The sequence below is a fragment of the Salvelinus sp. IW2-2015 genome, linkage group LG27 (assembly GCF_002910315.2).
Source record: "Salvelinus sp. IW2-2015 linkage group LG27, ASM291031v2, whole genome shotgun sequence".
Classification (NCBI taxonomy): domain Eukaryota; kingdom Metazoa; phylum Chordata; class Actinopteri; order Salmoniformes; family Salmonidae; genus Salvelinus; species Salvelinus sp. IW2-2015.
The window spans coordinates 32,134,078-32,149,494 of record NC_036867.1 but is presented as its reverse complement, the minus strand read 5'-3'; the positions used below and the strand labels follow the sequence as shown (position 1 = coordinate 32,149,494).

General features: G+C 43.8%; 1 protein-coding gene across 1 annotated transcript in view; it reads right to left on the bottom strand.

Moving 5' to 3' along the window:
- The window catches only part of LOC111953345 (low-density lipoprotein receptor-related protein 1B-like), a 232,446-nt gene that overhangs the window by 36,919 nt on the left and 180,110 nt on the right, over positions 1-15,417 (bottom strand). Inside the window, 6 exon segments of the mRNA XM_070435534.1 lie at positions 1,718-1,837; positions 4,008-4,127; positions 4,335-4,451; positions 4,973-5,066; positions 5,769-5,917; positions 7,988-8,176. Of these exon segments, the coding sequence (XP_070291635.1) occupies positions 1,718-1,837; positions 4,008-4,127; positions 4,335-4,451; positions 4,973-5,066; positions 5,769-5,917; positions 7,988-8,176 (789 nt within the window).

The following is a 15,417-nucleotide window of genomic DNA, read 5'->3' as shown; positions in this document are numbered from 1 at the left end:
AAGCCCTAGCAGTCCAGTTGATGAGAGGAAGAGCCAGTAAGATGACTTAACCTCCTCCAGCTAATCTCTGGAGCTGGCCATATTAACAAGTGCTTTATGAGCATATCAAAGACCAGCCAGCATTAATGAGGTGGTCACCAATAAAAAATGTCAGTTGATGTCTGCATAACGTCGTCTATCACATTCAATTTAATTCTACACATTTGCGTTTACCCGCTCAAAGCTTGCATATAGTACAATGAGACACAAAGTCGAGATAGAAATGTCCCCGTAGAGTAGGCCATTCCATTGTGATCAAAAACCGCTACAAAAGACTAGACTAGACGACATTCTTAGAAAAAAAGTTGCTATCTAGAACCTAAAAAGGGTTCTTCGGCTGTCCCCATAGGAGAACCCTTTTGAAGAAACCCTTTTTGTTCCAGGTAGAACCCTTTTGGGGATTCTACATGGAACCCAACAGGGTTCTTTCTACCTTGAACCAAAAAGGGTTCTCTTATGGGGACAACCGAATAACCCTTTCGGAACCCTTTTTTCTAAGACTGTAGACTAGAATATAATATAAGATAACATACATTGCCTTCAGAAAGTATTCATACCCCTTGACTTATTCCACATTTTGTTGTGTTGCGTTTTGTTAGAATCGCCATTGGCAGCGATTACAGCTGTGAGTCTTTCTGGGTAAGTCTCTAAGAGCATTGCACACATGGATTGTAAAATATTTGCACATTATTCTTTAAAAAAATCTTCAAGCTCTGTCAAGTTGCCATTTTTTCATGTCTTGCCATACTTTCTCATACCATTTTAAGTCAAAACTGTAACTAGGCCACTCAGGAACATTCAACGTCGTCTTGGTAAGCAATTCCAGTGTATTTCTGGCCTTGTGTTTTCGGTTATTGTCCTGCTGAAAGGTGATTTCCTCTCCCAGTGTCTGGTTTAAAGCAGAGTGAACCAGGTTTTCATCTTGGATTTTGCCTGTGCTTAGCTCAATTCTGTTTCTTTTTATCCTAAAAAAACTCCACAGTCCTTGCAGATGAGCATACCCATAACATGATGCAGTCACCACCATGATTGAATATATAAAGAGTGGTACTCAGTGATGTGTTGTGTTGGATTTGCCCAGAACATAACGCTTTGTATTCAGCACATGAAGTTAATTTATTTACCACATTTTATGCAGTATAACTTAACTGCCTTATTGCAAAAAGGATGAACGTTTTGGAATATTTTCCGTCTTTTCCCTCCGTCATTTAGATTAATGCTGTTAATCCAGCCTCAGTTTTCTCCTATCACAGCCATTAACATTCTGTAACTGTTTTAAAGTCACCATTGGCCTAACGGTGAAATCCCTGAGCGCCTTCATTCCTTTCCGGCAACTGAGTTAAGAAGGATGCCTATATCTATGTAGTGACTGGTGGTATTGATACATCCAAAGTGTAATCAATAACTATATTGAATGTCTTCTTGTTTTATTTAGGCTTGCCATAGCAAAGGGGTTAAATACTTAATGACTCAAGCTGTTCATTTTTTAATTAATTTGTAAACATTTCAAAAAACATATTTCCACTTTGACATTATGGGGTATTGTGTGTAGGCCATTTACACAAAATCTCAATTTAAACCATTTTAAATTCAGGCTATAACAGAACAAAATGTGGAAAAGTCAAGGGGTGTGTGAATACTTTCTGAAGGTACAATAGCATAGAATAGTAGAACTCACCACAGTTGGCCTCGTCCGATCCATCGGCACAGTCCGGGTCCTCGTCACACACCCACAGGGCTGAGATACAGTGCATGGAGGTCTTACACTGGAACTGGTTGGCAGAACAGGTACTCTCAGCTGGGGATGGAGACCGATGGCACAGGAGATCAACAGGGAGGATAAAGACGAAAAGAGACGTCGTCACGAGCTATACAATAATGGCCAGTTATAAAATCGCAAAACTTGTCGGCTAATGCGACTGAAGGTACCAAAATGATAAAGACACTACCAAAACAATAGCAATACACATGTATTGTAGTTACATCAAATTCACCCAAATCATTTTATACGTGGCATACAAAACTAGGGTGTGGAGCAACAGAGAAAGTCAAATTCATTTTTCCTCTACACCCTCCTTATGCCACAGTACCTTGACACCCAGAGCACAGCTTAGTCTTTCCCAGCAAGAGGAGGATGGAGGTGGTTAGAGCTCCAGCTGCATCTCTAAACCCTCAGCCCTCCCAGCATGATTAGCCCTGTTTAAACCTCCCTGCGTCTCAGAAAGGCATCCCCTCAGACGCGGGCTAAACCACCTTCTGTCTGCCCTAATCTGCACCCAGGGTGAGACTCAGCTCCTGGAATACCCTCTCTGTATCTCTCTGCCGCTCACACGCGCGCACGCAAAAACACACGCAGTGCTCTATTTTCGGCTGGCGGGTAAGGAGGCGCAAGTGTCAAATGCACGCTAGTTGACATTATTTCGTCATGTTAAAAACTGGCATTTTCCTGCCCTAACGCCAGGTTTGTCCGTTTACCTGTCTAATGTCAGCTGGTTTGCGCTGAGGTGGGAGGGGTGGAAATATTTTAGGTGTGTCCTTAAGAACTTACGCCGGGTTCGGAATTCTAATGCCAATCATTGCAGAATCATATTTTTGCAGATAGAACCTTATAATCCCAAGCTCTTGATAACTTGAAGCAACCACATATTTAGCCATGGAGCATGTTCTGATTGGCCAGTGAGAGGTCAAGCCTTGATACACCTTCAACTTGTTTATTAATCGAAACCCAGCCCTTCTGCGCTACTGCCAGCTACTGCGCCCATAAATCTGGTTGCGAAAATAGCAACAAATATTTCTGACACACCCACCCAACCTACAGCTCTACCGCCAGCGCTTAGATTTACACTTGTGTTAGGTTTGTTAAAATAGACCCTACAGAGACACACTTTACCGGGTGCTGTACATTCCTCCAGACTCCCCATCCTTCCCCTCCCTCCCTCCAGCCTGCCAGCATGGCTCAACCCCCTGCTGGTGCAATTATCAGTGTCTTCCTCTCTGTTCCCACTCTGTTCCCAGTGGCCTCAGGGCAACACAGCTCAACCACTGAGCCAGGCTGGGGCTGGATGTGACTGCAGCCAGAGACAGGGGCTCAGGGGGTGCAGGGAGGGAGATTAGACTGCTTCAAGGGCTGGAGCTGTGAGATGAGTCGTTAACCCGCCACTGTGATCTAATAAGGTGTTCATGGATGGTGTGTATGTGTGTGTGTGTGTGTGTCTTGAGGCCTTGCTCCAGTGTATCTTAGAGCTGTCACTTTGATTTATGATGACAACCAGACAGGTGTGATTACAGGTATTTATGAAGACCCTCTTTCTGTCTCTCTCACACACGAGGAATTGTCTCAACCTTTACCTGGTACTGTACATTTCAGACAAGCGAAAGAAGCATCCAGAAGTTCAGAACTTTAAAATGTCAAGCTAGAGGGGTAACAAGCAGGGGATGAAACTCCAATCAAACTCCACAGCGAAGTCAAACTAGGTCAACTAAAAAGTATCACACATACTTTTCTTGTTATAACAAGGATATGTGGCTTTTATTAATAATGGACCTTCCTTGTGTCTTTGAGCAGAATTAACCAGGTATGGCAGTATGAACATAGAAGGCTGGGGGCTTTCTATAATCCAAAGAGAATTGTTAACAGGGTGAATCATTGACCAAGACTTAAAAATCAGAGGGGAAGTCACAGAGTCTGTCTGTTCAGGGTCTGAGTATCTCTTGACTGTTCCTTTCTTTTCTCTTTGTCACTCATCAAAAGGGTCGTCTCTCCCGCTAACGAAATGACCAGAGTGCTAACAACTAAAGCCTTTTCAATACTTCATTATCTATGTCTTGCGCAGGCTCATTTTTCATGGCCAAGTGAAATTGAAATCCCCCGACACAAAGTACGGAGCTGGCAAACTTTCATCACATAGTCAGCCTGTTCTTTAAGACCGCATCTATAGAGATCCATCTACAGACTATTTGATTCTTACGGCAGTCTGTCTCGTCCTCTCCGTCTCCACAGTCGTCCTGTCCGTTACAGCGCAGGTTCATTGGGATGCACTTCTGACGCTTCCTGCATTTGAACTGTCCAGATAGACAGATGTAGGATTCTGTAGATAGTATGAACAAAGGTGTTAGCCGTAGCCAAGGTAGTCTACAATGTAGTTTTTGTTAGTTGTGGGAAACGTTTGGGCGGATTCAGAATAGGATGGAGAGTGTCATATTTATTTCCTGTATTTTTCCAGGTAAGGAATGAGGATGCATTGTCTTTTACAATAATGACCAGAAATGTGAATGATATAATAAAAGGTCTTTACCACAGTTGGCTTCATCAGAGTTGTCCCCACAGTCGTTCTCCCCATCACAGATAAACGGAGGCAGAGCACAGAGACCAGTCCCACACTGGAACCTCCCTGGCTGGCATTTAAACTCAGCTGTGAGGAAGGAAACACACACACACACAGACATTGCACCGACTTTATAGAAACACAGCTAGTAAACAAGACGAGGAAAAAGGGTTGTAACATTTTCTTATTAAAAAAAAAAAAAAATCTTTTTTAATTTTTTTTCAATTTATTTTTCATTTTTATTATGAACACACACACAAAAAAAGAAATACAAACAAGAGTACATAAACCTAACAGACAGGGGTATTACATGTCAAGATAAATACTTTTATGGTGCGTATTGCTTTTTTGTTTTTACATTTACTGATCATTTCAAAAATAATATTGAAATTCGATCTTAAATAATGTGAAAAGGGGTTTGTTCTCTGCCCACTTCATTTTATGGATAAAGAACATTTTCTGTACTGTACTGTGCAGTTAGAGTCCTGCTCCACTAGGGGGCTGTGAATTGATTGAGTAATTGTGAATTGGTGTGTACAGAAAATGTTACAAGCCCTAAAGGGACCTTGTCAAGTGTCCTTGTCAAGTGTGTGTTGATGGTGACTCACGGCAGTCTGGAGGCTCGTCCGACCCGTCCCCACAGTCATCCACCGTGTCACACTTCCACCAGAAGGGGATGCACTCATCTGTCCCACAGCGGAACTATAGGACACAAAAACAGCAGAAAGCTTCAGATATCATCTCCATCATCTTCGTCATCATCATCATCATCATCGTCGTCATCATTGTCATCATCATCATCATTCAGGAAGATTTTGGGACACTAAAGTACCTTACTTGAAACTACAAATACTAATGTCAGAGCCCCTGCTGGTTCCTGCACGTCTTCCAAAAATATATTAAAAAGTACCTCTTAAAAATGTATGTTGAATTATCCCACAGCACCCCCCCACTCCCCTCCAACTAGCACGGACTTAGCTGGTAGCTGCTTTATTGGGTGGCAGATACAGTAGCCTTCGAGGTTAGAGCAATGGGCCAGTAAACGAAAGGTCGTTGGTTTGAATTCCGAAGCCAACAAGGTGAAAAATCTGCCGCTGTGCCCTTAAGCAAGGCCCTTAACCCAATTGATCCAGGGGCGGTGGATAATGGTGACCCTGGCCCTGACCCGACTACCTATGGGTGTCTCAGGGGGAGTTGGGATAAGCAAGTGTGTAACAGGTCAAATATAAGCACTCCTCCAATTATTACTAAGCAAAGATTTACTTACTATGAATGTGAAATGTAGTTGTCCCACCTAGCTACCTTAAGATGAATTCACTAACTGTAAGTCACTCTGGATAACAGCGTCTGCTGAATGACTATGTCAAATGTTTTTGTAAGCAGTAGGAGAAAAGGGCCACTGACCTGGCTGGCTGTGCAGTTGGACAGGCAGGTCTTGTTGTCTGCAGCCAGGTAGAAGTGGGTGGGGCAGGCACACCTGTAACCTCCCCCGGGGGAGAGGAGGCACAGGTGGCTGCAGCCTCCGTTGGTCACCTGACACTGGTGTTTGGGCACTGCGGCGGAGAGAGGAAGAGTAAAACCAACATCCACAGCTAGAGCCCTTTCCCCTCTGCTGTCAGCATCATTAGTCTGAGGGCACATTTGCTCATTACAATTAAAAAGAAACACCTCTCTCTCTCTCTCTCGCTCTCTCTCTCTCTCTCTCTCTCTCTCTCTCTCTCTCTCAAAGGCATGCAGACACACACTGAGTGTCTAGACAATTACCGTCGGGTTGGCGGAGAGGGTGGTAAACCTTGATGTTGTGGATGGCTCTCCAGTATCTGAGCAGCTCTGCTCCCTGAGCCCCGGAGGTCTTGTGGGCCCGGTTCAGCGACTTGGACTTCTCATCCGTCCAATAGATGACATCCTCAAACAGAGTCAGCGCCGTCACCTCCCGGATGTCTCGACTAGGCACTGGAATGGAACACACACTGATTAATCAGAGTCTGGAATACAGCCAGATCACACACACATGCACGCGTGAACACACACACACGCACGCACGCACGCACGCACGCACACACACACACATACACAATGGATTAACATGCCACTTCTACATTACGTCCATCTGATACTGCTTTAGGAGGAATCTGCTGAACACACACACACACACACAGCTCGTCCTGAATAATTGCTGTGACAAGCTGCCAGGCTCTGTGGTGTTTTATTGCAGGAAAAGAGAAGTAAAGACGTGACTAAATGGACTGTCTGTCTGTCTGTCAGCATGGCTTAGTAGAGCACGGAGTAGACTATAAGTACTACAGCTAATCACAAACTGGCTGTTGAAGATGAAAAACTGAAATTAAATGAATAATAAAAATACGTTGAGAATGTCGTGACTTCACTTTAATTAACCTCTACGGGATCGGTGTTCTCCTCACGGGACGGTTAAGCTAACGTAGGCTAATGTCTAATGTGACTGGCATGAGGTTGTAAGTAACATGAACATTTCCCAGGATAGACATATCTGATATGGGCAGAAAGCTTAAATTCTTGTTAATCTAACTGCACTGTCCAATTCACAGTAGTTATTACAGTGAAAGATTACCATGCTACTGTTTGAGGAGAGTGCACAATTATGAACTTGAAAATGTATTAATAAACCAATTAGGCACATTTGGGCAGTCTTGATACCACATTTTGAACAGCTATGCAATGGTTCATTGGATCAGTCTAAAACTTTGCACATACACTGCTGCCATCTAGTGGCCAATATCTAAATTGAGCCTGGGCTGGAATAATACATTATGTCCTTTCTCTTGCATTTCAAAGATGATGGTACAAAAGAAATACAATAAAATGCATGCGTTTTTCTTTGTATTATCGTTTACCAGAACGAATGTATTATATTCTCCTACATTAATTTCACATTCCCACAAACTTCAAAGTGTTTCCTTTGAAATGGTATCAAGAATATGCATATCCTTGCTTCAGGGCCTGAACTACAGGCAGTTAGACTTGGGTATGTCATTTTAGGCAAACATTTATGAAAAGGGTCGGATCCTTAAGAGGTTTTTAAGCCTTGTTTAATAACATGTTTTGTTTGTGAACCAAATAGTATTGGGAGAAAATTGTGTTAGACCAAATGAATAACTCAAAAAAAGATGAGAAAAACATTTATCTCATTTCTCACAGGTTGAATGCCAGAGATGGACAGAGACTCACTTCAATAACACCTTGTTTTGAAGTGTATGGAACAGGCATATTAATGACTTGGCTCATGCTCGGTTTCTATGGAGTTGAATCAATCACGGACAAACCGCTTCACAGTAATGTCAAGGTTTTTATCTAAAGTCTGAAAAAGTACACTCAATTTTATTTGTATTTATTTATTTCATCTGTATTTAACCAGGTAGGCTAGTTGAGAACAAGTTCTCATTTACAACTGCGACCTGGCCAAGATAAAGCAAAGCAGTGCGACACAAACAACAACACAGAGTTACACATGGAATAAACAAACATACAGTCAATAACACAATAGAGAAAGTCTATATACAGTGTGTGCAAATGAGGTAGGATAAGGGGGGTGAGGCAATAAATAGGTATATAGTGGCGAAATTATTACAGTATGNGATAATTACCGTCGGGCTGGCGGAGAGGGTGGTACACCTTGATGTTGTGGATGACTCTCCAGTATCTGAGCAGCTCTGTTCCCTGAGCCCCAGAGGTCTTGTGGGCCCGGTTCAGTGACTTGGACTTCTCATCGGTCCAATAGATGACATCCTCAAACAGAGTCAGCCCTGTCACCTCCCGGATGTCTTGACTAGGCACTGGAATGGAATAAACACTGATTAATCAGAGTCTGGAACACAGCCAGATCTCACACACACGCACACCTGAACGCACACACATGCAGGCGCGCACACAGCTCGTCCTGAGTAATTGCTGTGACAAGCTGCCAGGCTCTGGGGTGTTTTATTGCAGGTAAATGGGAGTAAAGACGTGACTAAATGGACTGTCTGTCTGCCAGCATGGCTTAGTAGAGAAAGGAGTATACTATAATAAGTATGACAGCTAATCACAAACTGGCCGTTGAAGATGAAACACTGAAATTAAATTAACGATAAAAATACGTTGTGAATATTATGACTTCACTTCAAGCCTCGTTTACAGTTTTTTCCAACTGCTTACACACAAAATCTTTTCATGTCACACGATTTTTGAAACCTCTCACTCAAAGTGCAAAACTACACACCAAATATCCAAAACCATAAGCTATTTCTCAGCCTTTGACTCAGTTGTCAATTGCATAAAACACTTTTTTCAAAACACTACACACAATTCTCTACCTAAAACACAAAAATCTAACAGGAAGMGACTTGCTTTCCTTTTCCAAACACAACCAATCAAAATGCTACACWTATTCACCAGGTCACACACACACTCCTCACATGTGCAAACACTAATAGCTTAACTGATCACTAACCAATCACTGCTTTACTGTAGTATAGGCCTATAAATAGGTCAAAGGTCAGATTACCTGTTTTGAACAATGGACGCCAACAATGGACAGAGAGCAAGAGGAGTAGGAGGGAGAGGAAGAGGAAGAAGAGGACGAGGGCAAAGAAGAGAAGGAAGGAGAGCCATCTCTGATGAGATTAGGGCAACACTTGTTGATCATGTGATCTTGAGTCGATTTACAGTGGCGTCCATACTTCGAACCTTCAGAAATGAGAACAGGTATGCAACTATCTAATGACTATTTTAGCATTACGGTAATGTACTGTAAAATACGTATGACTGCATAGTATTGCATAAACATTTGTAACTCTAAGCCATCCATGTACTGCACTGCATTGAATGAATGAGGTTGGTTATCATGCTGTACTACCTTTTTTTGTACATTGTTTACAGTTCCTATGCGGAACACATACTGTGTTTGAATTCTGTACAGAGTGGAAAGGCAAAAACATCATGGAGGACGAGGACGCTTGTTTACAGATGTACAAGAGACTGCAATTATAAATATGGTTTTGGCCAACAATGCAATTAGGATTCGAGAGATAAGAGAGCATATCTTGAATAATGACACCATATTTAACAACATCAATGCTGTAAGCCTGTCGACCATACAACGCATCCTCCAACGGCACCGAGTGACGATGAAACAACTTTACAAGGTGCCATTTGAGAGAAACTTTGACAGAGTCAAGAATATGCGACATGACTTTGTAGAGGTATGTATGCAACACTACTTCCAGTACTTCAGACATACCATATTTACTCATCTGTATATCCTTTTGTCTGTTACAGAGAGTATTGGAGCTGGATGCCCATGTAATTCGCCATTAATTTATTTATGTGGATGAGGTTGGCTTCAACCTCACCAAAACCAGGCGCCGCGGAAGAAATGTAATAGGACAGAGGGCAATTACCAATGTCCCTGGACAGCGTGGGGGTAAAATAACTATGTGTGCTGCCATCACTCAAAACGGGGTCCTCCATCACAATGCCACACCAGCCATATGCTCACTTTTCTGGATGCAATTTACACAATGCTTGTCCCTGATCCAGATCAGGAGCCTGCTAGATTTGTGGTTTTATGGGACAATGTTAGTTTTCACCGGGCTGTTCTGGTCCAAAACTGGTTTGCCACCCATCCACAATTTGTAGTTTTGTACCTACCCCCATATTCAACTTTTCTAAATCCCATAGAGGAATTCTTCTCAGCCTGGCGCTGGAAAGTGTATGATCGCCAACCCTATGCCCGCATGCCGCTTCTCCAGGCAATGGAGGACGCATGTGGGGACATAGAGGTTGCCTCTGTCCAAGGTTGGATACGCCATGCTAGGAGATACTTCCCTCGATGTTTGGCAAGAGAAAACGTATCTTGTGATGTGGACGAAGTATTGTGGCCAGACCCAGGCCGGAGAAGAGATGAAGCGTAGCTTAGCACTGGTGACTGCCCCCCCCCCCCTCCCCCCTACCAATTCCTGGACTGCCCCCCCGGGACCCCACACATACAATTGTGTTCTTTACTGTATTCTAAAGAATATACTTTTGGTTTACATATGTTTATGGTTTTGTTGTATGCTACTGTATACAACAGTAATGTTTGGCCTAATAAATATTTTCTGTTTCTACATTGCATTGGTGTTTACAGTGTACTTGTTACCCCTCTCAGCAGATTACTTTCACTGTAGAACATTGTATTAAAATGTAGATATAAGCCTATGAAAGACCAAAGAGCTTTAGATTTAGAACAACAGTGTTTACATGGTATATCCAAAAATGTACTATTATGAAAGCAGTGTTTGCCATTTGATGCAAATGCTTCATTCTGACATGTGTGTATGGCATTTTGAATGCAGTGTTACATTTTGAAGGAGATGTGAGGCATTTTGCATTTTGTGTGTGCAGTTTTGGGAATTGTGTGTAGAGTTTTGAAAAAAGGAGACAGTTTTGAAAAAGTGTGTAAGCAGTTGGAAAAAACTGTAATAACATAATGCTTTGTTTGTGAACCAAATAGTACTTGGGGTAAAATTGTGTTAGACCAAATGAATAAAAAAGGTGAGAAAAACATTTCTCTAATTTCTCACAGGTTGAATGCCAGAGATGGACAGAGACTCACTTCAATAACACCTTGTTTTGAAGTGTATGGAACAGGCATAATAATGACTTGGCTCACACTCAGCTTCTATGGAGTTGAATCAATCACGAACAAACGTTTTCACAGTAAAGTCACGGCGTTTATCTAAAGTCTCAAAAGGTACAATCAATGACAAACGGACCTTAAATCTGCACCAACCATTATTTACAAAGCCAATTGAGCCATCACATTTTGAGAGTTGAGAGAGAGAGATAGATACAATGTAAAATGGTATAGAATCAGCTTGGACCTTCTTTTTTGATATTTTCCGTGGTATTGTTAAAAAACACGCCCCCATAAAGAAAATGAGAATTAAAATCAAGTTCAGCCCCTGGTTCGACCGTGGTCTTGAAGAGTTACTCCACCTCCACCTCAAGAATTGCATTTGGCGAAATGCTCGGCACACGCATACTCAGGCTGACTGCCTCTCGTTCAGGCAAATGAGAAATAAGTGCACTCAGGCTATCCCGGAAGGACAAAGTTAGTTACTTTAAGGAGCAGTTCTCTCTCTGTGGGTCTAACCCCAAGAAGTTCGAAAACGGTTAAAGACCTGGAGAATAAACCCTCCTCCTCACAGCTGCCCATGTCCCTTAAAGTTGATGATGTGGTTGTTACTGACAAGAAGACTAAATTGAGAAGAGCGTGGGGCCTAGGATTGAGCCTTGGTGACAGGCTCAATCCTAGGCCCCACGCTCTTCTCAATGTACATCAACAACATAGCTCAGGCAGTAGGAAGCTCTCTCATCCATTTATACGCAGATGATACAGTCTTATACTCAGCTGGCCCCTCCGCGGATTTTGTTTTAAATGCTCTACAACAAAGCTTTCTTAGTGTCCAACAAGTTCTCTACCCTTAACCCTGTTCTGAATATCTCCAAAACAAAGGTAATGTGGTTTCGTAAGAAGAATGCCCCTCTCCCCACAGGTGTGATTACTACCTCTGAGGGTTTAGAGCTTGAGGTAGTCACTTCATACAAGTACTTGGGAGTATGTCTAGATGTTACACTGTCCTTCCCTCAGCACATATCAAAGCTGCAGGCTAAAGTTAAATCGAGTCTTGGTTTCCTCTATCGTAATCGCTCCTCTTTCACCCCAGCTGCCAAACTAACCCTGATTCAGATGATCCTTCCCATGCTCGATTATGGAGACATCATTTATAGATCATCAGGTAAGGGTGCTCTCGAGCGGCTAGGTGTTCTTTACCATTCGACCATCAGATTTGCCACCAATGCTCCATATAGGACACATCGCTGCACTATATACTCTGTAAACTGGTCATCTCTGTATACCTGTCGCAAGACCCACTGGTTGATGCTAATTTGTAAAACCCTCTTAGGCATCACTCCCCCCTATCTGAGATATCTACTGCAGCCCTCATCCTCCACCTGTTCTGCCAGTCACATTCTGTTAAAGGTCCCGAAAGCACACACGTCCCTGGGTTGCTTGTTTCGTCAGTTCGCTGCAGCTAGCGACTGGAACGAGCTGCAACAAACACTCAAACTGGACAGTTTTATCTGAATCTCTTCATTCAAAGACTCAATCATGGACACTTTCCTGCGTTGTGGCTGCTTTGCATGATGTATTGTTGTCTCTACCTTCTTGCCCTTTGTGCTGTTTGTCTGTGCCCAATAATGTTTGTCCATGTTTTGTGCTGCTACATGTTGTGTTGGTACCATGATGTGCTGTCACACGATGGCGTAGCAGTTGTAGACGTGTTTGTTCAGTCCTCTCGTGTACATTTTTATTTTTTTCGTATTTCTTGTATATATTACAAAAAATCTATCTCTTTTCGATTTTTAACTCGATTATACCTTCCGGTAACCTACCTCACCAATGTGATACGGAATCGCTATAATTTTTTTAAACTTTGGAACACATTCAAGAACCCCCAGTAGCTAACCAGCTAATCAGCTACAAGCTATCTTAGCCATTTTTAGCCGCTGCTAGCAGCTTTTACCTTCTGCACAGACACCAGCCCTGTTATTAGCCTGGATATTACTCACCAATTTACCAGCATCGGACTGTCTCTCGACAACAACGCCGGATTCCTGCCGTAATCCCTGAGCCACTACTTCTGATCCTCACAGCTAGCTTGCAGCTAGAGCCACTGCCACGAAGCTAGCATCAGTTAGCAAACACAATTCTACAATCACAACCTCTCTTTCGCCATCGCCATCTGGCTTGGATTCTCTGTCGACACGACCACGTCTGGTCTGCAGACGAATACCCCATCCGCTGTGCCCTCAACCGGCCTCCGTCTGAGCAGACCCCCTCCGTCTGAGCAGACCACCCCCCCGGGCTACTAACTTTAACACCGCGTGCTAGCTTAGTGGGCGGCTCCCCTGCTCCATCTACGGCTGCCCCTGGACACTATGATCACTTGGCTACATAGCTGATGCCTGCCGGACTGTCCATTAATTCACGGTACTCCATTCTGTTTATTTGTGTTTTATCTGTCGGCTCTGTGTTTTAACTCAGGCTCTGTGTGTAGTCAATCCGACCCTCTCTGCCTAGTCGTCGCCATTTTTACCTGCTGTTGCTGTGTTAGCTGACTAGCTGCTGTTATCTCACCTGTTGTTTTAGCTAGCTCTCCCAATCAAGACCTGCAATCACTTTATGCCTTACTGTATGTCTCTCTCAAATATCAATATGCCTTGTATACTGTTTGTCAGCTAGTTATCATTGTTTGGGTTTGCAATGGACCCCGTAGTTCCACTCTCCGTACCTCTGATACCTCCTTTGTCCCACCTCCCACACATGCGGTGACGTCACCCATTGAGACAGCATGTCCAGAGATACAACCTCTCTTATCATCACCCAGTGCCTGGGCTTGCCTCCGCTGTACCCGTGCCCCACCATACCCGTCTGCACATTATGCCCAGAATCTATTCTACCACGGCCATAAATCTGCTCCTTTTATTCCTTGTCCCCAACGCTCTAGGCGACCAGTTTTGATAGCCTTTAGCCGCACTCCATCCTACTACTCCTCTGTTCTCGGGTGATGTGGAGGTAAACCCAGGCCCTGCATGTCCCCAGGCACCCTCATTTGTTGACTTCTGTGATCGAAAAAGCCTTGGCCTCATGCATGTCAACATCAGAAGCCTCCTCCCACACCTGGACTTCCGGCGCCGAAAGAGATGGCCGCCTCGCTTCGTGTTCCTTGGAAAATATGCAGTATTTTGTTTTTTTACGTGTTATTTCTTACATCGGTACCCCGGGTAATCTTAGGTTTCATTACATACAGTCGGGAGGAACTACTGAATATACGATTAACGTCAACTCATCATCGTTCCTACCAGGAATATGACTTTCCCGAAACGGATCCAGTGTTTTGCCTTCCACCCAATACAATGGATCTGATCCCAGCCGGCGACCCTGTGCGACGCCGAAAAAGGGGAAAACGTGGCGGTCTCGTGGTCAGGCTTCGGAGACGGGCACATCGCGCTCCACTCCCTAGCATACTACTCGCCAATGTCCAGTCTCTTGACAATAAGGTTGATGAAATCGAGCACGGGTAGCATTCCAGAGAGACATCAGGGATTGCAACGTGCTCTGCTTCACGGAAACATGGCTAACTCAAGGGACGCTAAGGAGTCGGTGCAGCCAGCTGGTTTCTTCATGCATCGCGCCGACAGAAACAAACATCTTTCCGGTAAGAAGAGGGGCGGGGGGGTATGCCTTATGATTAACGAGAAGTGGTGTGATCATCATAACAACACACAAGAACTCAAGTCGTTCTGTTCACCTGATCTAGAACTCCTCACAATCAAATGTCGACCGCATTATCTACCAAGGGAATTCTCGTCAATCATAATCACAGCCGTATACATTCCCCCCCAAGCAGACACATCGATGGCCCTGAACGACTTTATCTGACTCTTTGTAAACTGGAAACCACACACCTGAGGCTGCATTCATCGTAGCTGGGGATTTTAACAAGGCTAATCTAAAAAACAAACTCCCTAAATTCTATCAGCATATCGATTGTGCTACCAGGGCTGGAAAAACATAGACCATTGTTATACTAATTTCCGCGACGCTTATAAGGCCCTCCCCGCCCCCTTTCGGAAAAGCTGACCACGACTCCATTTTGTTGATCCAGCCTACAAACAGAAACTCAAACAACAAGCTCCCGCGCTCAGGTCTGTTCAACGCTGGTCCGACCAATCTGAATCCACGCTTCAAGACTGCTTCGATCACGCGGATTGGAATATGTTCCGCATCGCGTCCACAACAATATTGACGAATATGCTGATTCGGTGAGCGAGTTCATTAGGAAGTGCATTGACGATGTCGTACCCACAGCAACGATAACATTCCCAAACCAGAAACCGTGGATTGACGGCAGCATTCCGCGTGAAACTGAAAGCGCGAACCACTGCTTTTAACCAGGGCAAGGTGACCGGAAGCATGGACGATACA